The sequence below is a fragment of the Drosophila obscura genome, unplaced genomic scaffold, assembly GCF_018151105.1.
Source record: "Drosophila obscura isolate BZ-5 IFL unplaced genomic scaffold, ASM1815110v1 contig_87, whole genome shotgun sequence".
Lineage (NCBI taxonomy): Eukaryota > Metazoa > Arthropoda > Insecta > Diptera > Drosophilidae > Drosophila > Drosophila obscura.
In genome coordinates, this window is record NW_024542880.1 from 3,134,970 (window position 1) to 3,159,668 (window position 24,699).

The 24,699-nt window shown below is 39.4% G+C and overlaps 2 protein-coding genes across 3 annotated transcripts in view; one reads left to right on the top strand and one right to left on the bottom strand.

Annotated features, from left to right (window-relative positions):
• Positions 1 to 16,570, bottom strand: part of LOC111075285 (protein scalloped) — a 54,418-nt gene extending 37,848 nt beyond the window's left edge. Inside the window, exons 1-2 of one of the 2 annotated variants that reach the window (XM_022368460.2) lie at positions 16,482 to 16,570; positions 14,352 to 14,665 (exon numbers count right to left, since the gene is read on the bottom strand). In XM_022368460.2, coding sequence (XP_022224152.1) covers positions 14,352 to 14,385 — 34 coding nt within the window. In that variant the 5' untranslated portion in view covers positions 14,386 to 14,665; positions 16,482 to 16,570. Of the gene's footprint in view, positions 1 to 14,351; positions 14,666 to 14,730; positions 14,747 to 16,481 lie in introns of those variants that run through there. The other variant, XM_022368461.2, reaches the window with a different exon arrangement.
• A 3,195-nt stretch (positions 16,571 to 19,765) lies between these two features.
• On the top strand, positions 19,766 to 20,573 carry LOC111082127. Its single transcript, XM_022378308.1, has 2 exons — positions 19,766 to 19,980; positions 20,044 to 20,573. Exons 1-2 carry the CDS (start codon positions 19,944 to 19,946, stop codon positions 20,460 to 20,462), a joined length of 456 nt encoding a protein of 151 aa, XP_022234000.1. The 5' UTR covers positions 19,766 to 19,943; the 3' UTR covers positions 20,463 to 20,573.
• The last annotated feature ends 4,126 nt before the right edge of the window (positions 20,574 to 24,699 follow it).

The following is a 24,699-nucleotide window of genomic DNA, read 5'->3' on the forward strand; positions in this document are numbered from 1 at the left end:
ATACATAGCTTTTAAAAAATATTATGAACTTGAATTCTCAAAGAGAACTTAGAACAAACAGGAGCAAAGCCGGAAATGATGGAAATGGACAAATCATTTAATTTGGATAGCTTAAATTAACTTAAAACTTGAATAAGATAACTCAATAAAAGAAACCTATTTAAATATTGTGTTCCCATTGCTCTCACATACGAAGGAGAGCTTCACTTCAGTTTAAGAATTGAAAACTTCTCACCAGGCAGAGGGAGTAGGGCTTTTGTCCAATAGCCCACCCTCCCTCCTCCACCAAGGAGTCCCATGAAATTCCAGCTTCAGCTGAAATTGTTAATTAACGTGTACACATGTTACGCCCATGGCAGGAAACACATATGAAGCTGCCGCTGCTGATATAGTTGTTATTACAGGCCCTGTATCCGAATTTCTGTATTTCAGTCGACATTTAAATTAACAACAATGAAAGGGCGTCTGCCATTTGATTGGAGTCTGCATAAGCACAAAAAAATGCGCCCAATGCACCCCACACTCGAATGGACCACACCGAAAATCCAACAGAATTCAAATATCAAAGATGCAACCACCGACCGAACAGCTCAGGACTGTGAATGCCTGATGAAATGAGTTGACCATCACACAGTGGTTTTTGTTTTTTTGTTTTTACAACATTGATTGCATGTTATGGCGAAAGATTTTTGTAAGCTAAAAAGGATTAATATGGAAAACGATTGTCCAGGTATGTTAAAATAAAGTTTACCAATATTTGTGTTGATGTTAAGTGTTTCTGTCCAATTGTTTCGTGTTTTGTCCATAAGGGAGGAGGCTCCCTTTCACTTACTTTTGCGTTTTACGCTTCACTACTCGACAAAATTTAACTTTTTCTTTCTGCTGTGGACCAAAATGACTTTTTCTGATATATTTCGGGATTTTAAAATTTTTGTAGTACTTTGTTTTTTTTTATTGGTTTAATTTTTATTAAAGAATTTTTAAAATCTGTTTTTTTTTTGTATGGTTTTTTAAGAGGTAGTGCTTCTATTTTTCACATTACTTTTTTATGGTAATAAATGATTAAGTGAAATCCTTCGCAAATTATATTAATAAACAATTGCCGAAGTGTAATCAAAAACCTTGATCGTTTATATATATATATGAGAACATTAAATCTTTAGAGTTTATGCAAAAAAAATAACAAACGAGAAGGAACGTGTGAGTCGCTTCTGGGGACGCGACTCTACTTATACCCGTACTCAGTCAGTATATACATTTTTGAGCTTATGATTTTTAAGAATTTTAGAAAAAAAAAATTTTACATTTTACATTTTTTTGCTACATATGCTATCTACATCTACATATACAATGTATATTCTACATCTAACATGTATATTGTACATGTTCCAATTAGATTCTACATCTCCTCCGCTAGGGGTTGCTCGCGCACTGAACGCGGCAGAGTGTGCGAGCGAGATGGAAAATGAGTTGAGTTGTCCTTGGCTGGAGGGGGGGCAGGGAAAGCAACAGAAAATTAATTTCTTCATTCTGGCTATAATTATGATCCGATCTGATTCAGATTTGGCAATCTGGTAGATAGTTTTATCGTATCTCTAAAATTGTGCCTGCCACAGATTTTCGTCCTTTGTGGGGGCGGAAGGAGGCGGGGCGAAATTTTGAAATACACTTGTAGCAGTGTGATATCACATGAGTCTGGAAACCAAATTTGGTTACCCTAACTCTTATAGTCTCTGAGATCCAGGCGCTCAACAAGACGGACGGACGGACGGACAGACAGACATGGCTATATCGACTCGGCTATTGATGCTGATCAAGAATATAGATACTTTATGGGGTCGGAAAATTTTCCTTCTCTGCGTTACACACATCCACTTTTACCACAAATCTAATATACCCCTTAACTCTTGAGTACGGGTATAAAAAGGAAAAAAAACCACAGTTCATCGGTCGACTTCTGCTCCTTGCCGATTTGTATATTTTTGTGTGCTCAGAGGATGGGGGAGCTAAAGGGATTATTGACTGCCTGTCTGTTTGAACGTGGGGAATCGTCATCTCGATGGCCTATGCTTAAATGTTCATGAAGAACGAGAAAATAGTACCCACGAATTAATTTCAGCCAGAGCTTCCAATGTACGCATTCGGCACACATGTGTGTGTATGATTTATTGTACATATGTATACATACATATGTGTATGTGCATGTTCATACATATGTAGACGTTTACTGATTGATTAAAATTGTGTTTATAACGCCTGAGGAATGGCATTGGACTTCTTCTTTCAGTTTTTGGTCGATGATTTTACTCTCTGCTTTTGGGCAAGCAATGGGCAACTATTAAATGGAAATATGTACTGAATGTCAGATAGACGACGGGCAGTCAGAGGGATGAACAGGCGCACCCCCGCACTGAGGCGAATATTTGTTCGTCTGCTTTATGGAATCGAATGGTTGGTTAAATGACTAGCTGGGTGACTGCCATCATGTCGGCGTCTGTGAATAAACGCCAAATCCATACCCAAAACCATGGCGTAGAATGGAATTTTGATTATGTATATTGCATAAAAGACAATGCCTGCCTTCACCATTCCATATCAGCAACCAAATGTTTCCACCCTCTCTAAAGAGAATTATAATCATTAATCAGAGCTTGAATCTTTACTTAGTAGAATCTTTATTAGGATTCTCGGCTCAAGGGTTGTGCAAATTTATGTACATATAAGTTAAAAGATTATAAAACATTATATGCTGCTGCAAATAAAAGTTTCACACCCCATCGAGGCAAAGTAGGTATTTAATGACTCTTTAATTTTGTATAATTCAGTCAGTCTTTTAAATCCACGCCTTTATTGTGTGAAAGTCGGGTTTCTCTTATCTTGAAAATTTTGGATGCCATAGATTTTCACCATATGCTTTACTGTGTAATACCAAGAGTCTGCATACAAAATTTGGTTTCTCACGCTCTTATAAACTCTAAGATCTAGGCGACATGGCTATATCGACTCGACTATTGATGCTCATCCATAAAACATATGCGCATACATATGTAGGGGAAAGGCACTGGTGTGGTGTAGGTGCTGTGAGCATAATCAAGAAAATTTTAAGAACAAAAAAACTAAAACTGAATTTTATTATTTTTGAAGTGCGATAAAAAATGTTAGTGTTTCGGTATCCTTGCAGTGTTGTCGTTGTAGTAGTTTTTAACCAAAATATATGCATAAAATAATTATTTTATCACAGTTATTATGCATTCGACGTGTTTTTAGCCAAGTCAACACCGAACTAATCAATAAATCTACAAAAAAATTGATTCAAAAGCGCTATTTCACATGCAAGCATTTTGCTTCTGATTGCGATGAGGTATGTGAAAAAGTCTCATCGTTTTTTGTTCTTTATGCCAGTGAAGAATCCTAAAATAAAAAAACTTTCATTTCATCTTTATTTGGGTTGATTTCCTTTCATAATTTTTTTTTCATTTCGAGCGGATTTTTCAGTGGTGTCTATAACACGCGGTACAACTTTTTTTCCCCAAAATGCAGTTTTTCTAATGCAATTTTTCTAATGCAATTTTTCTAAATAACAGGCGCACCCTTCCCCTACATATGTGTACATAAGTATATGTATGTACATACATACATATGTAAGTATGTATAAATTACTCTGATTGGATTGAAGTGAATCTCTCTAAAAGTAAGGCTCCCAGTGGCTTATTGAGCGTCATGGCATGTGACCCGAATCTGCCTTCCGATGCAGATATTCAAATACATCTTGACCAATTTCATACCCGATACTCGAAGAGTAATATCTTTAAAATACGAGATAACTGGAAGCTCCTTGCCATAGAAAATTTCCATATATACCAGATTGCCGAATCAGGATCATATCGCATCATATTGTAGCCAGAATAAACAAATCAACTTGCTTACTATTCTCTTTCTTTTATACCGTTACAAAGGCATCTGCTCATTGATTAGGTTGCTGTTGCACATTAAGACCATAAATACTTTAACGGATCGGAGAAGTTTCGATATGTGCAACAAGAAACAACGATATGTGTAAAGAAACAAGCGAGTACATGAGCGAGCAAAACCGTATGTTTCGGTAGCACGGATTGCGCAACCGTAAAAGCGCAAGCATGCAGTTGCCACTACTGTTGATGTTGCAGATTTGTGCAATCGACAAAGCACTTGCCCGTCCGCAGTCGGTACCTAAACTAGTATTCGTACGATATTTGTAAGTACATATGTACATATGTAGGTTTTTTAGACGATTGTGCCATGACGACGGCAGCGATTGCAGTCAACGAGTACAAATAAAGGTAGCAACAATAAATGCCGGCGGTGGGCAGACTTTTTTAATTTGGGAGCAGTCCAAAACCTAACACCTCACAAATTTCGCAGTTATATTTCAATGCCTTACATTGAAAGCAAATGACAAATATTTCTCCAATAATTAAGGATCTGTCCGCATTGTAATTGATTTTCGAATCGTAATGAAACGCCGGTCCTTACAGGTTCATTGGAGTTCACATGTTTTATCAAGTTCAATGTTTTATGAGCGCCGGCAGGAGTTATGCGTTTCTCGCTAGTCTCCGGTGCAGTTCGCACGTGATACACTGACTAACTGACGATCTAAACATTTCAGCTAGACTTCTTTTTGGCATTTTAATGGACATTATTCACTGGCATTTGTTTTTTTTCGAACCAAATCTTTCATGCTTACTCTGTTTTTTTAAAAGAAAGCTATTTTTATACCCGTAGCTTTGTGGTAAAAGTTGATATGTGCAACGCAAAAAAAGGAAACGTTTTCGACCCCATAAACTATATAACAGTAGTTCCCCCTCGTTTTTTTGTACGATTTTCTGTGACAGGCAAACATCAATTGTTCGCATTCTAAATTAAGAAAATATTAAAAAGAAATGCCAATTGCCGGTTTAATAGCCGGAGATAACACTAGTCAACACGATTTTTCCTCAAGGAACAAAACGAACTTTTTCTTAAAGATTTGGGTCTTAGAAATGGTTTGATGATATTTTTTTTTTTTCTATGGCAGAACTTTTTTTTGAAGAATTTTTGAAAACTGGTATTTTTTTTAAAGCTTTTTTCAGAGGTAGTGCTTGTTTTTTTCACATAGCTCTAGTATCTTACGTCTGGTTGTAAAGAACTTTGCTATTTTGAAAAGGTAATTAAAACAGCTAGAAGTTTAGCCCAAATACTTTGTGATTTCAGCTTACCGTCTGGGAAATATAAAGCATTGAAATGCAAAAAAGATGATTTTTGTGCGGTATTTTTTACGAAATTTTGACTTTAAAAACTCAGGAAAAGAAAAAAAATTATATCTTGTGTCCTCTATTTTTTGTGTATAGGTGCGTTAATTTGGCGTCGTTTAAGGTATCGCTCATTAAAATTTATGGAGAGACTTTGGAGCTAAAATTCGTTAACCAAACTTAACCAATGCTTTATATTTCCCAGACGGTAAGCTGAAATCACAAAGTATTTGGGCTTAACTTCTAGCTGTTTTAATTATCTTTTCAAAATAGCAAAGTTCTTTACAACCAGACGTAAGATACTAGAGCTATGTGAAAAAAACAAGCGCTACCTCTAAAAAAAGCTTTAAAAAAAAATACCAGACTTAAAAAATTCTTCAAAAAAAAGTTCTGCCATAGAAAAAAAACCATAATTCTTTAAAAAAATTTAAATCCCCATATCTATCAGAAAAAGTCGGTTTGGATCCTTGAGGAAAAAAAAAGTTCGATTTTGTCGAGTAGTGTAATCTTAGAGGGAGGCAAATACAAGAAGAAGGAGCTCAGCGCAGGATGCTTAGAATGTTATGAGACCAGTTGTACACTTCTGACTCCACTTTAGTTTTTTGCTTTTACATGTAAACAAATGCTTATTTATTTTCTTATTTTGGGAAAGTGCTTTTGCTATATCGATCGATTGGAAAAAGAGATTTTTATGATGATTTTTAATTTGATTAAGGAAGAAATACCATCATCATCCATTTCAGATCCCTGCAGTCGGATGAGTGTCGGATCGTTGGGAAGGACAAGGATTCGGCCCTTTCTTCACAATCCGGGTGCACATTACGTTTGATTATGTTTCCGCTTTTAGAAAGAAATCCTACCAGAGATTTGACTAGAGAGTTTGTAGAATGAAAATAGAGGGACTAAATCAAGTGAAATTTGAAATTATTCCAATTCCAATACTCTACGCCAAATGACTATGATAAAGTTCTAAGGGTATTTTAGTTTTTCGTCCGTAAGCTGAGGTTGGTCCGAAAAAATTCCAGTTGGTGATAGGTTAGACCGAGGCACGATTTAACTTTGACTGATTCCTAGACCTGCTTTTAGCTCTGTGATGTGATGTCAGCTGTTCTGTTTTCTGTTTTTCGTATCCATAGCTGTATTTGTATCATTGTATGTATGTATGTAGTTGCCCATATATTGTTCCAAACGCTCCTTTCCCTCTTTTTGTGTGCGTCTTTAGTGTACATATTTACTCACATTAGTATGTGCATTTATATATACACGAATTAATACACATATGTACATAAATATGTATATACATACATATGTATAAGTATTTTTGTCGGTATGTATGTGCTTTGTTGTGTCGTTTTCAACATTTTTCAGCGTTTGGGAATTCCAAAAATTTCTTACTTTAAAGTAAAAATAAATTCCATGCAACATCCGCCATGTTGGGTTTGGCTATTTTTGCTCCGCGGAGAATACCCAGAGCTGTTGTGCCTCCCCTCCCCCTCCCTCCTTATCCCGTTCCCAGTTTCCACCACCACCACCACACCACCACCACTGCCTTTGACTCTCGACTCTTCCTCGGCTCCGCCTTGCTCTTCTCCATAACCTTCCCCCTTTTCATCCCCATGGCCTTGTCTATGCGACCGCTTTGAGTGTCTTCCACAACGGTCGGCAACTTATTATTCTCGCTCAGTAGCTGCCTTGCCGTCTTTATACCCCCTTCTCAAAGAGTAAAGGGGTATATTAGATTCGTATAGATGAATGTAACAGCCTGAAGGAAGCGTTTCCGACCCCATAAAGTATAAAGTATTTTTGATTAGCATCAATAGCTAATATAGTACATCCATGTCGGTCTGTCCGTCTTGTTTATCGCCTTATTCCCAGTGACTATAACAGCTAGAGAAACTGGAGTTTGTGCACAAGCTATATATGATATCACACTAAATCAAGGCTGTTTTAAATGTTTTCCACACCCGCTACAGCCCCCACACATGGCTAAAATTTAAGGCTGAATTACCTGCCATACTATCGCTGTCTGTCACACACTCTTCCTCGTCCAGTGGCGCCCAGATTCAACGGACGCTGCGGTATGGAAACCACTAATATTTTTAATTTAGTCATTAGGTGAAATGAGGGAAGATGGAGTGCAGGAAATAACATTATAACTTATGTACATAACCCACCAGCTAAGTCAATATGCCTCCAATGGCCGTCCCAGGCTTTGCCAAGATCGGCACATTAAATCATAGAAGTGATGATACTATAAGCAAGCTTCACAGAATACAGTTTTTGTGTTTCCTTATGTACATATTTTTGTAAATTATATTGCTGCTCCGATTACCCGCCTTTTTTTTTATTGTGTTCCTATGTCAGAGATAAAAGAGACGATGGGTAGATACATACATATACATATGAACATACATACATACATACATACCTAGTACCTAGACGTTTTATTCCGATTTACTGAATGCTGAATTTGTGAATACAATTCTAACTCATGTGTCTCTATCTCCACATTTTACCGTTGCTGGCCTTGTCGCTGCCAATTATGATCGCTGTAGCCCTTGAATCTTTATTATAAAATCAATTTTCCAAAAAATAATTAAAGGCGCATATTTGTAGATGCTCTTCTTATTTTAACACGGGCTATACGCATAAACAAGCGGAGCATGGGAACAGCAATGCCACCGACAGAAACGGCAAAACAGCAGAAACTTTTTAAAAAGGATTCTTCCCATCCAAAGTTGTTACTTTCTGCACAAGACTCTCGCACAAATATTTTTTAATGTTTTCTTGGGCACATAAAATAATGTAAGGAATGTCACGTTGTAGTACTCTTTTACTCTCGTGTGCGCTCCTTGTATGCTTTGCGCTTTTATTTTGGTTCCCGGTACGCTTCTGCTTCTGCTGTGCCCGCTTCTGCTTCTGCTGTGCCCGCTTTTGCCTTTGGCTTTGCCGCTGTTGCCTTTACCGCTGCTTCTCTTCTCTCAGTCCCATCTCCCAGCTCCTATCTCCGCTGGTATGGGATAAAGAATTTCTTATTTAGCAACAACTGCTGCAAAAAATTCATTCGTCTGTCTGCCTGTTCCCTGTCTCTCTGCGCCTCCATCCCCATGTATCATCCATCTGCACTCTATACATATCCATGAGACTGCAGCCACAATGTAGAAATCGAAGTGGGAGGGGAGAAATCCTCATCCCAAGGAACGGAAGCTCGCAGGCAAGGGCTGCGATAATTGTGTCTTTTTGATACCCTTACAGTGTATTCTTATTTTGTTCAGACGTTTGTAACGTAACGTACAACCGAGCCGAACACATAAACATATGTATATGTGTACATAAATATAGTACATAGTGCATACATATAGTACATAGTACATACATATAGTATATAGTACCAGCTGTTATAGAAAACCCACAATTTGTATAAAATATGCAATTTTTACTTACATATGTACTTATTTACCCTTGGGATTGCAAGGGTATACAAACATCGGCGCGAATAGTTAGTTTTTCTAAATTTTTTGTCTTTTGAACATTTTTGTATTGAACATCTTATCTGTGACCCGCCGAAAGAACTAAGAGCTTGCCGATGTTGCCGTCGTCTTTGCATTTTCCACACGGTAACCATAGTCCGTATGGACGGGAACGCGTTTGTCTTAAATTAAAAGCTTTTTGTCTTTGACAACACCAAATTTGCAAAAAAAAAACAATTCCAATATCCCGCCGTTGCTCACAGAAAAAATAAAAACAAAATTAGCAAGAAATGCTAAGTTGATTCGGCTGCCGCCGCTTTCTATCGTTCATATGACAGCTAAGGAATGTACCGAGTCGTTTCTGTTACCGCAACTCTACTTTTATACCTAATAGGTATAGGAAAAGGCGCTGCTGCTGCGCTGCCGTTCACGTGTATTACAGTGGTTGATACCAATTCAATGTTTCGTTTTGTCTGCTGTCTACGCACAAAATCGCACTGAAAAACATGTGAGCGTGGGGTCGGAAACGTTTCCTTCTGTACGTTAAGCACCTCCCCTTTGACCAAAAATCTGGCTATCCGCCCGTCTTATTTGTCACCTAGTTCTCAGAGACAACTCCTGTGAAATCACATTGAATCAAGTTTTTCTTTTCACCCCTTTTGCTCCTCCTCAAATATGGATAGAAATATTAATTTATTGCTCTCCTAAGACGAAATTGTTATAACCGTACTCGAAGAGTTAAGAGGTATATTGTATTTGTGGTAAAAGTGGATGTGTGCAACTCAGAGAAGGAAACGAGAAGAAACGACTCCATAAAGTATATATATTCTTGATCAGCATCAAAAGCCGAGTCTCTGTCTGTCTGTCTGTCCGTCTTGTTTGTCGCCTAGTTCTCAAAGACTATAAGAGCTAGAGCAACCAAATTTTGTTTCCAGACTCATGTGATATCACAATGTTACAAGTGTATTTCAAAATTTCGCTCCGCCACCTTCACCCCCAACAAATGATGACCATATCTACCAGATTGCCAAAACTGGATCAGATCGACAGAAGTAATTTTCAGTTTCTAATCCCACCACCTCCAGCGCTGCCTCGCTACTCGTTCTCATTCTCTTTCTCGCTCGCACACACTCTGCCCTTTGCAGTGACCGTGGGCCCTCTAGCGGAGGAGATGTATAATCTACACTATAGATGTAGCTCACTGACCGAGTACGGGTATAAAAATAGAGCCTCGGCCACAGAAGCGATTCCCAAAAATCCTTCTCTTTTTTTAATACATTAACTGAATCTCCACCTTCTCGAAAAAGGCGTCGTTCTTTTTCGTTTTTCTTTTTTAGTTGGGCTGTGTTATTGTTCTAATGGATTACTTTAAATTTGAATCATCAAAATTTGGTGATTTTGTTTGTTTTAACTTCCTGTTTATAGCACCAGTCCACAATTTTCTACTCGCAGGGCTTTAGGTCTTATGACGCCCGGGTACATGAGGCGCCCTTGATATTAAAAGACTTGAAAACAAATAATCCTCGTCGAGCCCGCCCAGCTCGCCCTGCCGCCCGGACCAACCTACCCGGTTATCTGTTTTATTTTTATTTTTATGTGTTTGTTTTTATGTATTAATATTATTATGATTAAATGGTGTAACAGCTGCAGCTAAGCCGTTTATCCAAAGATTTTTATAACGATATCTTAAACAACGTTCAACGGAAGTGTTCGGATGGTAATCATATTCCCTTCCTATTGTGAATAATCAACAAAAAAAAATTTAATCACAATCCCTTGTAATTAACATGAAAGAAGTTGATGCCAACAACCAAGTGTTCTTCTAGTCTCCAGTATGTACATATAAACGAGGATATAGTTTATTATCATGAATAAACTTGACTACAATACAACTTTAAGTTAAGGGAATCTAAGATAAAATAATCAAATCTTAGGCCATGCTTGGATACACGTGCATGCACATATATATGCAAGTACATACAGCTGTGGTCATATAAATATATGCCCATACAGTTGTGTTCAATGAAATAGTAGTGCCGCACCTCATCACTTTCAAAACTCTTTTTGAGACACTTCCAGTTATCCAAATTGAACAAATGTTGCCTTTTTAAATAGACTGGACTGTTAGCATTAGAAAACCGAAGAAATATCCATTCATTTGAATTCCACCTTCTTGTTTTACATGACATAAGCCGAATACCCATAAAATATGCTGTTCAATGAAATAGTGTTTTTTAAGAATTAAAAAAAAAACAACGAAACTCAAATAAAAACATATATTTCATATTTTTCATGTTTCTTGAGCTTTAATATTTAGTTTTTTTATCAATTTGGTTTTCATTGCGAACTGGGTCATTAATCTCTTGCCAACGCTTCAATAGGATTTGAGCCAATAATCCATGAACCACTTGCTAAAACTTGGCTCTGGTTCACGGATCTGCAGTTGCAACAATATATTTGGTATTCCAGCATAAGATTTCGATGAGATTTATATCCAGTTGGACAGTTGGCCATGGCAAAACGTCGATCTTTTCCGATCAAAATCAATTCCTAGCGAGCTTTTCTGGGTATTTTAAGTCATTAGATCCTTTTAACATGAATTTTTAAACTGTAATATGAATGTAATTTATTCTAAAGTATACCTACATACACAGTTTTGGTCAAAGCCATACTATACTCAAACGCCAGGTTAGAAAGTACTAGCTTATATGAGCTGGGCCCCATAAGGCTCAGCCTAGCATGCCCAATGCTATTTTTTTCATGATTTTAAGTGGTAATCGGATTTCTGTGAATGCCAAACATTATATTTTGAGTTTATCTTACCATATAATACAACTTTACTATCATCAGTCAAAAGCATTTTTGTCACTGTGACACAGGCCATTCCACATTCGATTTTCCAAACTGAAGTCGTGCACCCATGTACTCTCAGATCCAAACACGGAGCTTTCTGGGAATTCTTGCATTCAAATAATGTATAATAGACCGTTTAAGAACTGTCACATCCCTGACAAAGCGATTTAAAATTTGTTTCACAATTTTTGAGGATATTAAAGGCCTGGTCTTGCCTCGACCATCGCCGACACTCCTCTAAAAAATTAGTTTTTCGCATACAAAATCGATTTACTTTCTTTCGTAAAAAATTTTGATATCTGAATTGAGCTTGCGGATGGTGACTTATTTAAATTAATTTGCTTTGTTTTTTAATTTTTAAAAATAAATTTAGCCCAGCACTACTATTTCATTGAACAGCAGATATCGTGGGTAGTTAACCAAAGTCATGAAAAACAAGAAGATGGAATGCAAATGTAACAAGGTTTCTTCAAGTTTCTAATGCTTATATTAAAGGCTTTCCTTAAAGGTATCACTTGTTCAATTTGAAGGACTAGAAATATCTCAAAAATAGTTTTGAAAGTAGTGAGGTGCGGCACTACTATTTCATTGAACACAACGTACATATATACATATGTATGTATATACATACATATATATGCAAGTAAATACAGCTGTGGTCATATAAATAGCACAAATATATCGAATATATCGATCCATCATTTGGACAATATTTTACATCCGATTTAAAAAATTTTGATCACAAACGATTAGTGCACTCTTCCACATGGTATACAGGCAAAAAATTTATCGTTATCTTTTTTCTCTTTTGCTTTATGTTTAATTTTCGTTCGCGTGCACCTTTTTTTGCATGGTCACTGAAATAGCACATTTTGATGAAGCGGCAGCTAATTTCGAGTAAAAATTTGTTTTCGTAGAATTCTTTTTTTGATTTTCAATATCTTGGTAACGAATTGATATAATTTATCGAAAACGTGCTAAAATGGGCCGTAGAAGGCATTGCACAGTTGAAAAAAGGAAGATTATATTTACACTAAGTGAATCTGGAAAAAAACCGTCTGAAATAGCCGAAATAATGAAATGCTCCAGAAAGATGGTGTACAACGCACTTTAATTAGTGACGTTAGGCCCAAATTATTTGAATGATAAAAAAAAACCTTAAAAATAACGCCAAGAAAAACGGATTCTATGACGGATAGGCTCATAGTGCGGAAGAGCAAAGCGCAGACCCTTTTAAATCCTCTCGAGAGATTATAAAGGAATGTGGCACGGATGTGTCAAGGAGACTAGTGGCTAGAAGACTGAACGAAGCTTCGCTTTTTGGACGCATCAGCAGGAAGAAGCCACTCCTGTCAAAACGAAACATCAAACAAAGATTGAGTTTCGCACGGACCCTCCGGAATAAAAGTCTGAACTATTGGAAAAATGTGCTATAGAGCCATGGATGAAACTAAGATAAACAAAGTAGGACCCGATGGAAAAACATTTTTTCGTCATCCAGATGGCCAAGTTCTTAACCACAGGTACATAATGAAGACCGTGAAGTACGGTGGCGGATGCATTATGTGCTGGGGTGCATTTTCCTGGCATGGTGCGGGTCCGCTCTACCGAATCAATGGCATAATGGATCGTTTTATGTATGCTGATATTCTCAAAAATCAAATGGAACCATTTACATTTGAGAGTATGTCTGTGCAATGCATATTTCAACACGATAACGACCCAAAGCACACATCTTGCGTCGTTAAAAAGTGGTTGAAGGACGAATCCATCGAGGTTCAGGAATGGCCGGCTCAAAGCCCTGACCTAAATCCAATAGAAAATCTATGGAATGATGTTAAGGTCATGATATCCAGAAAAAAATTTGCCAATCTTGATGATTTGTGGACAGGTGTCAAAGAAGCTTGGAACTTACACATTACGCCCAAAAAAATAGGCTATGGCCCGGAATTAATTGATTCCTTTTACTTTTTCCTCTTTTTGGTTTGCAACGTCTTTGTACGAACGAAAAACTTTTCTCTTACATCAAAAGACTATATTTCCTCATATGTATGTATGTACATACGTATGTACATTTTTTATTCCCAGGTTTTTAAGAGTTTTCCATTTCTAAAACTGTGCCTAAAGTTTCTTTAAAGTTTAAAATGTGAGTTGGGCAACTATGTACATAAAAATTGCTTGTGTACATACGTAATAAGAATAAACTTGTATTCTTTTTCGTTTCAAAAGTTGTCACTTACACTATTGAACAGACGTATGAAAAAAATATTTGTGATAAGGTGATTTTTGTGAGAAGTTGATCGTCTGACTCTAACTCTAATATCTAAAGTAGGTAAGTACCGTTAAGAAATATACATATGTACGTATGTACATATGTGCATACTACATATGTAAGTACTATCAATGGTCATAAGCAATGGACATGTCAGCGTACACAAGTAAACTCAGAAAAATTTTTAGGCATTCAAAATGGACAGATATCAAAAGCCGTTAATAAACAATATCTGCGGCAAGCCGCAGCGATTCTTTGCGATATGCTATGCTTAGTCCGCCCATCGGACTGAGTCATCGGCGTTGCCGTCATGCGGGGGGAAGTCAGCTCCATCTTTTTTTTATAGAGGTGGCGCGGTGGCAGAGATGCATAGCTCTAGGAGTCCAGATGGAATGGGATAGGACAGGATGAGTTGCTCACAACATCTTCTGTGCGCGGGAAAGGTGTACATGTGATATTAAATACATATGTATTATTATTTCAACTTACTTTTGTACAGGAATTTCGAGTAATCACAATCCATGATGTTGGTGTGGATTAAATAGATTATATTTCTGAATTTTATTGCGATTTTAGTTTTTCCAGCTTATGTTGAGGGGCATTTGTTTCTCGACGCCGCTTTCATTTAACTGAGTAAGTATTTTGGCAGATTTACTCACTTAACTGATCACACATTACATGAATATTCACTTCATCACCTCTAGCGTCGGCTTTCAGCCCCAAGGTCTTTTTCTCGTCTACTCGTACGTTGCTTGTTACTCGTATTTTCCCCTTATTTTTGTTTTTGTTTTTACCACTTTAAGCTATCGATGAAGAAACACAAAAGTTACAACCGTGCACAAGAGTAAAATAGTAGAACAGTCAATACCGTGGGTTGGCTGCGGTGGACGTCCAAGAACAGCAAAAAACAATACATACATACATATAATCAAAGCGCTGTCGTTGGCATTGACGCTTTGCCGCCGGGGAAAGCAATACCGTACCGCACTGTAGTAGTGAAAATGACTTAAAATCTTTTTAACCTTCTTGAGGGAAATTTTCTAGTTTTGGATGGACTCCCTGCCATTCAGTTAATTTATTAGTTTTCGGTGTCCTTGTTGTTCATATGATAACACTTGTTGCAAGATAGAGACAAAAACTGAGACTACGATTACGATTGCGATTGGATCTGTTACGTTACTGGGACTGAGTATTGGATAGGGTGAATGCCATGCCAAGATCACCAGTATGTTAAAAGTCTCGACTGTCTCTGAAGACGCTTGTTATCGTTTTGATATGATTTGTTTCTTTTGAAATTTCATGCAGTTTGGAAATCATGTACATATGTATGTATACATAAAATTAAATGTTCATGTTTTCATGGCCATTTTTTTTTTTCACAGTAACGTACATACATAGGTACATATGTATGTATCTATATAAAATCATTTACTGTATGTCAACGAAAAACTTCTGTGGCTGTTACTGTTGATTCCAGTGATAAGGCAACACAAATCTCCGAAAGTTGAAAATGTTTCAACGCACTTTTTTTTTACTTATACATATATGTTTGCACGCTTTTGAATACGTATAGGTTCACGTGAATTCATTTGCATACATATATACATATGTATGCATGTATCTTGTATCTTGTGCTATGTATTTTGTGTTGCTTGTGGTGTGGGTGTCATCGTAGTAGTCTCACATACATAACAGTTGTCGCTGTCTGTTGCTTTCCCGTTTGAAGCTTGACTACTACTGAGTACTTACATAGAAACAAGCATACATATGTATTTACTTCTCCACGAACCTCGTGTAATGTCTGTGTTCTTGAATGGAATAGAAGGAATCGAAGGGTAAAAGCAGCTACATACATACATACATATGTATGTATTTGATAAGATGATTATTCAGCAAAAGCACATCGCCAAAAGAAGCGCACAATTTGGGGGAGACTTTGTTTGGTTTAGTTTCGGTTTTGTTGGGATTGCAAAAGCGATGAGTGCAACAGTTGGGCAGCAGCCGACTTGCAACCTTTTGCACTTCTTTCAAAACTGTCATATAAATACACGGAAAAAATAGAAGAAAAAAAATGAGTGTGTAAAAAGGCGCGCGGGCACAGTGGCCACAATACCAAAAAAAATACGGCTTAAAACACGGTCACACGAACATAGACGGACCGGACACATGAACATGCCACCAGACATATGCAATGCAATTATAATTAGCTTTTCTCGCGCCGACGTCGCCGTCGCAGTCCCCGTTATGCCCTATCTGATGTGTTGCGAATTTAACAAAATTTCGTTTGCCTGTAAGGCACTCCGCCGGTCCACAAGTCAGCACACGCTTTGCTTTGAGTATTTTGTATGCAATTTATCAGGGAAATATAGACATGATTTTCTTAAGCTTTTGCTTTTCTCTGCTTAACTGACGGCTGGAAAGTTGGTCGGTACGGTACTCGTCCACGCGTTATTCTATTCCCGGTCCGGCCCGAATCAAAAACGACCAACAATAGACGAACGAGCCCGTTGAAGTTGGGTGGTAATTGAACTCGCACTTCACGCACTGAAGAGAAGACCATTTTTATTCAATTTGCAATGACATATGTATGAATGTATATGTAAGTGTATATGTATGTACCGTGGCGTTCCGCCTGTTTTTAATTTTAATTCTTTTAAATACGTGCTGAACGAGCTTTCGCTTACGAAATGACACCAACAAGCGACGGTATAAACAAAACTAACAATGCAAAATTAGCTCAAAATGTATTTCAGGCAAAAATAATAACAGCAAAAGCGCTCATTGAGCATACGACGGCCCGACCGACGATGCAGCGAGAGTCCGAACGAACGAAAAGTGAACGAGCGAGCGAGCAAGCAAAAACTGTAGGCACTTGCGGTGGAGCAGGGAGAAGAGAGACAAACGCTTCCAGTCTCAAGAGATTGTGGGCTGCGTGGGACACACAAGCGCACCACACACACGTTGACAGAAACAATACGGCAAGTTGTCTCTCACATACTGTGTGTACATACATATATATATATATATATATATATCTATGAGAGCTGTGCTTTGAGAGAAATAGCCCTGAGAGACAGCGCATGCGAGAGTGAGTGCCCAAGAGTCGCATGAATCAGCTTCCGCTGTTGTGACTTTGTTGTTGGCCGGCACCGAGTTCTGCTCAAACACGTGCCGAACTGAAACGAGCGTTACCGAGCGTTGAGTTAAGTTGAGTATAAGAGACAGCAGAACTTTTGATTGTTAATATGTACATATATGTACATATGCATGTGTAAGGGCCATGCCTGTAGCACGTTTATATTTTTGGTTGATCACCTCATTACTTACATTTGAACTCTCAATTTTATCACAGCTAAAGTTGATTCGATCAAAGATTAGATTATCCCTAAAACTGTTACCATTTCATTGGTTTTATTAATTAATTTAATTAATCGAATCATAGTTATGAAAAAACCAGAAAGGAGCTTCGGGGATTTAATGCATTGTACATATGTACATACTTACTTCACTTTAGTGACCAAAAATTCCTATAAATTTTGAATTTTCAACGTACCGAAAAATATATAACGGTATATAGTGAGCTGAAGGCCTATGCTCAATACATACCTACTTAGTTCACCATATACGAATAATATATGAAACCGGAATCAAATTTTTCCGACCTTTTTTGAGTTTTTAAATTCAAAACTTTAATACAAAATAAATAAAAATGCATTATTTGTAAAATGTTTTTAAGGCCTTCACTACTAGGCGTAGCATATATAAGTTACATACTTACATATGTATGTAAATATGTACATATTTACATACATTCACACATGTACGGAAATTAAAAAATATGTACCATTATTTTAAATTCCTAAAAAAAACCTAACCTTAAAAAAAATGGTAAAGCCTAACGCAAGAAATTGAATACCCGTACTCGACGATCCCATAAAGTACAGTATGTCAACTAATTGTTTGCAAAATGAAATAAGTCAGACAATTTCAACTTTAGCATTCAAAATATAAATACAGGCATTATTTGGGAAAATTTTGTTTATTAATTATGTTATATATATGTATAAGCTATAGGTAGGACAAAAACAAATTGCGAAATTCCAAGCAAATTGTAAAAGAAATGAAAAAAACCAAAAAACGGCATTTTTGACGCTGTCAATAAATTCTTTGCAAAATGCAAACACTGCTTGAAAGAATACCACAGAAAAACTAACGGGTCAGAAAATTCGAAAACGACCGATCGCGGGCTCTTTTCTTGTCTTCCTTGGTCTCATTCTTGCTAAAAATTTCTTTGGTTTAAGTCACGTTTTTTTTATATTGATGATTTTTGCAATGCCTGGCAAACGCACTGAAGATAATTTGATTTAATTAGTTTATTATCATTTAAGAAGTAAAAAAATAGCAAAAGAGTTAGCGGAAACTTATAAAATTAGGCTTAGAACAATTTATGATATAACTAACCGTCCGGACAAGGTAAAAGAAGGAAACGTTTCCGATCCCATAAAGTATATATATTTTTGATCAGCATCAATAGCCGAGTCTATGTCTGTCTGTCTGTCCGTCCGTCCGTCTTTTCTGACGACTAGTTCTCAGAGACTATAAGAGTTAGAGCAAGCAAATTTTGTTTCCAGACTCATGTGATATCACACTGAATCAAGTTTGTTTCCAAATTTTGCAACGACCTCTTAAACCACCACAAAGGACGAAAATATGTAGCATCCACAATTTTGAAGATACGAAGAAAACGTCCGAGAGGGAACGTTGAGAGTCGATCCTCAACGATACTGTGGACGCCACAGATTTTCGTCTTTTGTGCGAGCGCACAGTGGTCGATTGAATGAAATGAAAAATTAAAATGTCGAATTTTATTCATTTTTTTTACTTTTTGGAAAGTAAACATTACACAGATATTTATTGTGATATTTATATATTTTTCCTATCGATAGTCCAGTACCTGTACGCGGTTAAATCGCAGAAAACTTTTCTGTCCATACCTAAGTATATTTTACCGCCATTTTATGGCTTTTTGTAAAGCCTAGTACTCAGATCGAAAAAAACACCTCGCGAACAGAATCAGGGTTGATATTCGTATGAAACCGATAAGAAATTTTTTTACGGCAAAAACTGTTTTCTAGGCTCTGTACGGAAGGCAGTACCACTAACCATACAGTATATATACTGTATGGTTAGTGGCAGTACTCAGATCGAAAAACAAAAAGGTCGGTATATACTGGAAAAGTATCAGAAGTATTTGCTTGTTTTTTTTTGGTATGTTTCGACCAACCTCGAAAAAGATATCAGTTTGATATCTTTTGACAGCAAACACGAAGCAAACATTGCAATATGATAATAAAAACCAAATGAACTATTTTAATAATGAAGACAAATAGAATCTAATTAATGGAGCATAATATAAAGGACAATTTTATGGATATTATAATACTATATTTATATTAATTTTCATAAATATAAAACAAATATTGCTTTCAAAACAGTTTGTTTTCACGGTGGTCGGCACGGGAGGCGTCGCCATCTGCTGCTGCTGATAGTCAGACACATTACCTTGCCAATAAAATATTTGGGAGCCCAGGATATGCCTGGGGAAGAGCGGCCCCAGCCGAAGAAGTGCATTTTGTTAACTTTAAACAAAACCAAGCAGCGGTCTGAGCAGTGTAACCGTTCGGAATGCAGTGCACACTTCTGGTCACACCACTGGTCGCTCGAAAAATATATGACATCTGTTTGCTAGCAAACAGTTTTTCGATCTGAGTACTAGGCTTTAATCGGAAATTTGTTGAGAATGTGAAAACCTGAGCCTGCCTGATAGTCGATAAAAAAAATATCACCTAGAAATATATTGTCAGTCAAAAAAATATATATCGATATATTGGTCTCTATATTAATCATATCATCCCTATTTAGCACTACACTGTTTTTTTTTGATAATGAATTTCATTAAAAAATAAAGGAAGTGTGTCGCCCTGCTCCCTGCTTGTGATAGAATAAATAAAAAAAATCAGTGTCTGCTACCGGCCCCAATACAGCTAAAACTGCAACAAAACTATACCACACTACACGACTATGCCATTTAAAAAAATAATAAAGGGAAATTTTCAGCGTATGTTTGATTAAAACAAAAATATTTATAGTGCTAATGTTGATTATTAATGTATTTATAAAGTCAATAGTATGTCACATGAGGAGCTGCAAGAATGGACCACCAAAATCCTGTGCGAAGCTCAGTGCGAAAATGCAGTGAACCAAAATCTGGAGTTGACACGATTGTACTCCACTAATGTGCTCTCTAGGGTGTCCCATTTTGAGCGAAATGCCATCGATGCAGCCATAGCCTACCACGGTCTTTTCATGAATAATGCCCATCAAGAAACTTCCACAATCGATGAGGAACAGCAACCGCCTCCAGTGCGTCGACAGCGCCTGTGGCTACCGCAGTCTAAATTAAGCAACGATTTATTAATCGAGCCAGGGCAGAGCAAAAAAAAAAAGCAATCGCACAAAAACAGGAATCAGGATTTATACATTAACGAGGCTGTTATATTGGAGACCATTAACACTCTCGGTCTACGCCGCACAACTTAACTAAAGCTTCGGGGTTGTACAAACACATCCATGTGTGGTTGCATACAAATATTTAATATTTTTTAGAAGGAAATAAATTCAATATCTTTAGGTGAATTTAAAACAATAAAATTGTTTTTAAATTCCAAAATATAAGTAAAACCACTAACCATACAGTATATAGATGTGCCAGTTCATACAACGAACGTGTCGCAGCTGAGTTTTCTGTCCCAGCTCCCAGGGCCTTCGGCTCTGTGAGGCTGAGGCATTCGGGTCGGGAGCCAGGCCATTCGGGTCGGGAGCTGGGCCGTTCGGCATGTATGACTCATGTCGGGAAGCGAAAGCAAGCTTGAGAATTGCAAATGGATGTGTGTAAACAGACACGACAAAATTTTGTATCAATTTTTATTTTCCGAAACCGTTTTGAGTTTGTTTTGAGTTTCGTTTCCAGGTTACGTAAATGTGTGTGTGCCATGTATTCACACATACTGTGCTTGTGTGTGGGCTCTACAATTTTTGGCCGCTTGAATTGGTTTTTCGTTTTGTTTTGAGGGCTGATGTGATGTAGCGACCTGTTCTGACCTGCCGCAATATAACTGTGGAATGGGCAGAGTGGGTGGGGGTGGGAAATAAATACAATATATAAAAATAAAGGATGTTATCTCTGCTCATATCTCCTAAGCTAAAATTATCTTGAAAATTAGATTCGCTAAAGCTCTGGAAAATGTTCTACTAGATGTGTACATTTATTTTATTTCCTTTCATTCTCTTTTAGGCTAGCCTTTCCGATGATCCTATTGGGCTTTGAGGTGGCTCAGAGGGGGCCTAGCTGAGGCCACGGCGGAGGGGCTGAACGGCCTACCCTAGTGGGTAGGTCAGCTGCGAATAAGCGGGCATCCTAAAGAGTATCAACTAAGTTGGCTCTGAGGGAGAGTACCGAAATAAGCAGTCCCGGACAGCCAGCGGGTGTTCGCGACGCAGCAACACTGACGATGCGCTTGTGGTGCCGCCTCTCATTAAGTAGCTCACACAATCCCATCCCTACACAACACCTACCCACATCCCAGCCCCAACACTCACCTCACACCGGGCCGGACTAAGGTGTCACTCGACCCGTGCCAAGAGTCAGCCTGGCTGGGGGCCCGGTATAAAAACTAGCCCAGTCGTGAACGGAGAGCTCAGGGACTTGGCAGCCCCCTGTTCTAATTATGCCTTACCCGGGTAACGCAGAGCTCTGCCGGGTGGACCGTTCCCCTTCTCTGCAGCTCGTGGGAACTACATGGATAAAAACGAAATAAACAAAAACAAAAACGAGAGAGGCACTCCCCAAATGCCTGCAGGGAGAAATCCCAAGCGGGAGAAGGCAGCGGCCCAAAGGCCTGGCCCGATCCGCTCAGACGCAGGAAAGACCTGCACGGTGAAGGACGCGGGTATGAATCCGGGTGGGTCCCATCCCAAACCTGGGATGGGTGGAAAGACAACACCCAAAACTGATACCATGGTAGGGCAGCTAAGCAATATTGCGGCTGCTCAACCTTCTGGTGAAGCGGCGGGTGATGGCTTGCCATCAACCAGCGTCCAAACCAAAAGATTTAGTTATGCCGAAAAGAGGAGTGCTGGGCACATACTCCGTCGGCAGAACACAAGCCAAGAAGTCAGTCCAACAGCAGACTGGCTGAAGAAAGTGGAATGGGCCTCGGTGGTGTTGCCCAACTTCAGTATGGAGCCACAGAAGGTGGCCGCCCAACCGAAGAGGCAGCGCTCTCAAGAGACGCCCGGACCTGTCGCGAAGCGATCCAGGGTCGCACCAAATGTATCCTTCGCGCAGATTGCCAAGGAGAGGACGCTGATAGAAGCCAGAAGCCAGTGGAAGTGGGTGGAAGCGGCACTGGCCGACCGCTGCTTCGAGCTTCTTGAAAAGGATCCCGGGCCACCCCCAGTCTGCAAAGACATGGGATGGTTCCAGGGGAGCATCAAGGTAGTAGCCTGCGAGGATGAGCGCTCCGTAAAGCTATACAAAGCTGCGGTGGCGCAAATCGGTGAGGTCTACGCCGGGGCAAAGCTCGTCGCTGTGGACTGGAGCGAGGTGCCCAGTAGGCCAAGGGCCCGTATATGGGTACCGGCCACTTTCAAGGAGCCCGAGCGGATCCTCACGATGCTGCAAAGATGCAACCCCACACTGCCAACCTCAGACTGGAGGGTGGTCAAAGTGGAGGCATCAAAGGGCCCCACAAATCAGGCAGTGGTAGTCCTAAATAAGGAATCGCTAGCCCCGATCGAGGCAGCCAGAGGAGAGCTTAACTTCGGGTTCAGCTCGGTGACCATGAAGGTCTACAAGTCGGACGCAGCGACCGAGGCGCGTTCTGTCAACAACCCAGTTGAGCAGGACGTTGCCTTGGAGATCGAGGCACCCGAAGTAGACCCGGAGCCGGAGCCGGCCCTGGAGAGCTACTCCTCAGAGACGGAGCTGATGCTCGATTTTGAGGCGTTGTGTCGGGACGAGATACTCGACGACTCTGACGCCGACATAACAGTGGTGGAGAACGTTTCTAATGAAGTCTCTGAGGCTTCTGCAGATAAATCTCCACCACTGTAAAGCAGCATCTGCTGCCCTGATACTCCGCTTGGTCGCAAGCGGAGGGGGATATAGTCCTAATCCAAGAGCCCTGGGTGGTAGGAGGCAGGGTCTGTGGATTAGTGACGAAGGACTACAAGCTGATTGTAGCCCAAACTGAAGGTAAAATTAGAACCTGCATATTAGCAAGGAAGCACCTAAATATCTTTCTGCTCCACAATTTTAGCAATGGCGACAATACGGCAGCTAGCCTAGAGCTACAAGGGACACGCCTAAACCTGGTGTCGTCCTACATGGCTCACGAGGAAAGCGATCCTCCCAGTGACCTCGTTCGCAAGATTGCCAGAGACAGCGAGAGGTCGGATACAAGCCTACTAATAGGCTGCGATGCCAACGCTCATCACACCCAATGGGGGAGCTCGGATACAAATGCAAGGGGTGAGTCACTTTTCAGCTTCATCCTGAACTCCAACCTAATTATCGGTAATCGGGGTAATGACCCCACTTTTATCATAAAAAACCGTCAAGAGGTTATTGACCTCACTCTATTGTCTCACAAACTGTCAGACATAATGAAAAGTTGGAGAGTCCTAGAGGACCACTCCTTCTCCGACCACAGGTACATCGAGACAATCCTATCGCTTGAAAAGCACCATACCCACTAGCTATACTAACCCAAGGAAAGCCAACTGGGATATGTATAGTGCAAAAATGGAGGAATTACTCCCCCCTAGCCTCAAAATGCCCTGACACTCAAGACGATCTCAATCGTCTTGTGGACAATTTCACGGAAGCTTGCAACAAGGCCTTCATGGCAGCTTGCACCCCAACCAAACCAAGAGGGAAAAAGAAACCCCCCTGGTGGTCTAAACATATAGATACCCTCTGAAAGACTGCAGGACTCTCTTTAACAGAGCCAAAAGCAGCAGCGAGGAAGCGCACTGGGAAAATTACAAAAGTAAGCTAACCCTATACAAAAAAGAAACAAGGAGAGCAAAAAGGGCCTCTTGGCACAAATTTTGCTCCCAAATTGAGGACATGTCAGAAGCCTCAAGGCTACGCAAGATCCTGTCAAAAACATCCCCCTCGGTGGGATACCTCAAGAGAACGGATGGTACGTGGACTAACTCTAGTGAGGACTCCCTACACATTCTACTCGATACTCATTTTCCTGGGTGTACGACCATCGAGCCGGCAGACACCCCAAGTGAAGGCCCGGAAACCTCGATGGGGCACATCCTCACAAAGCGGAATATTAGCTGGGCAGTAAACAGCTTCAAATCCTACAAATCGCCTGGCCCGGACCAAGTCATTCCGGCTCAGTTGCAAAAAGCCGGGGATATGGCCATCAACTGGCTGCAAAGTATCTTCAGGAAGATACTGACAGTGGGAAAAATCCCCCGAGCTTGGTTAAAGGCTAAAATAGTCTTTATCCCCAAAGCAGGGAAACCCTCACATACAACCCCAAAAGACTTCAGACCAATAAGTCTATCGTCCTTTCTTCTCAAAACCTTTGAGAGACTAGTAGGGCTGCAGCTGAGGACAACTATAAATCCTCAGTGGCTGTCAGGCGCTCAACATGCCTACCGAAAAGGAAAATCCACGGAAACGGCACTCCATGAAGTAATCTCGGCGGTAGAGAAATCTCTACAAGTCAACGAATACTCCTTAATCGCTTTCCTA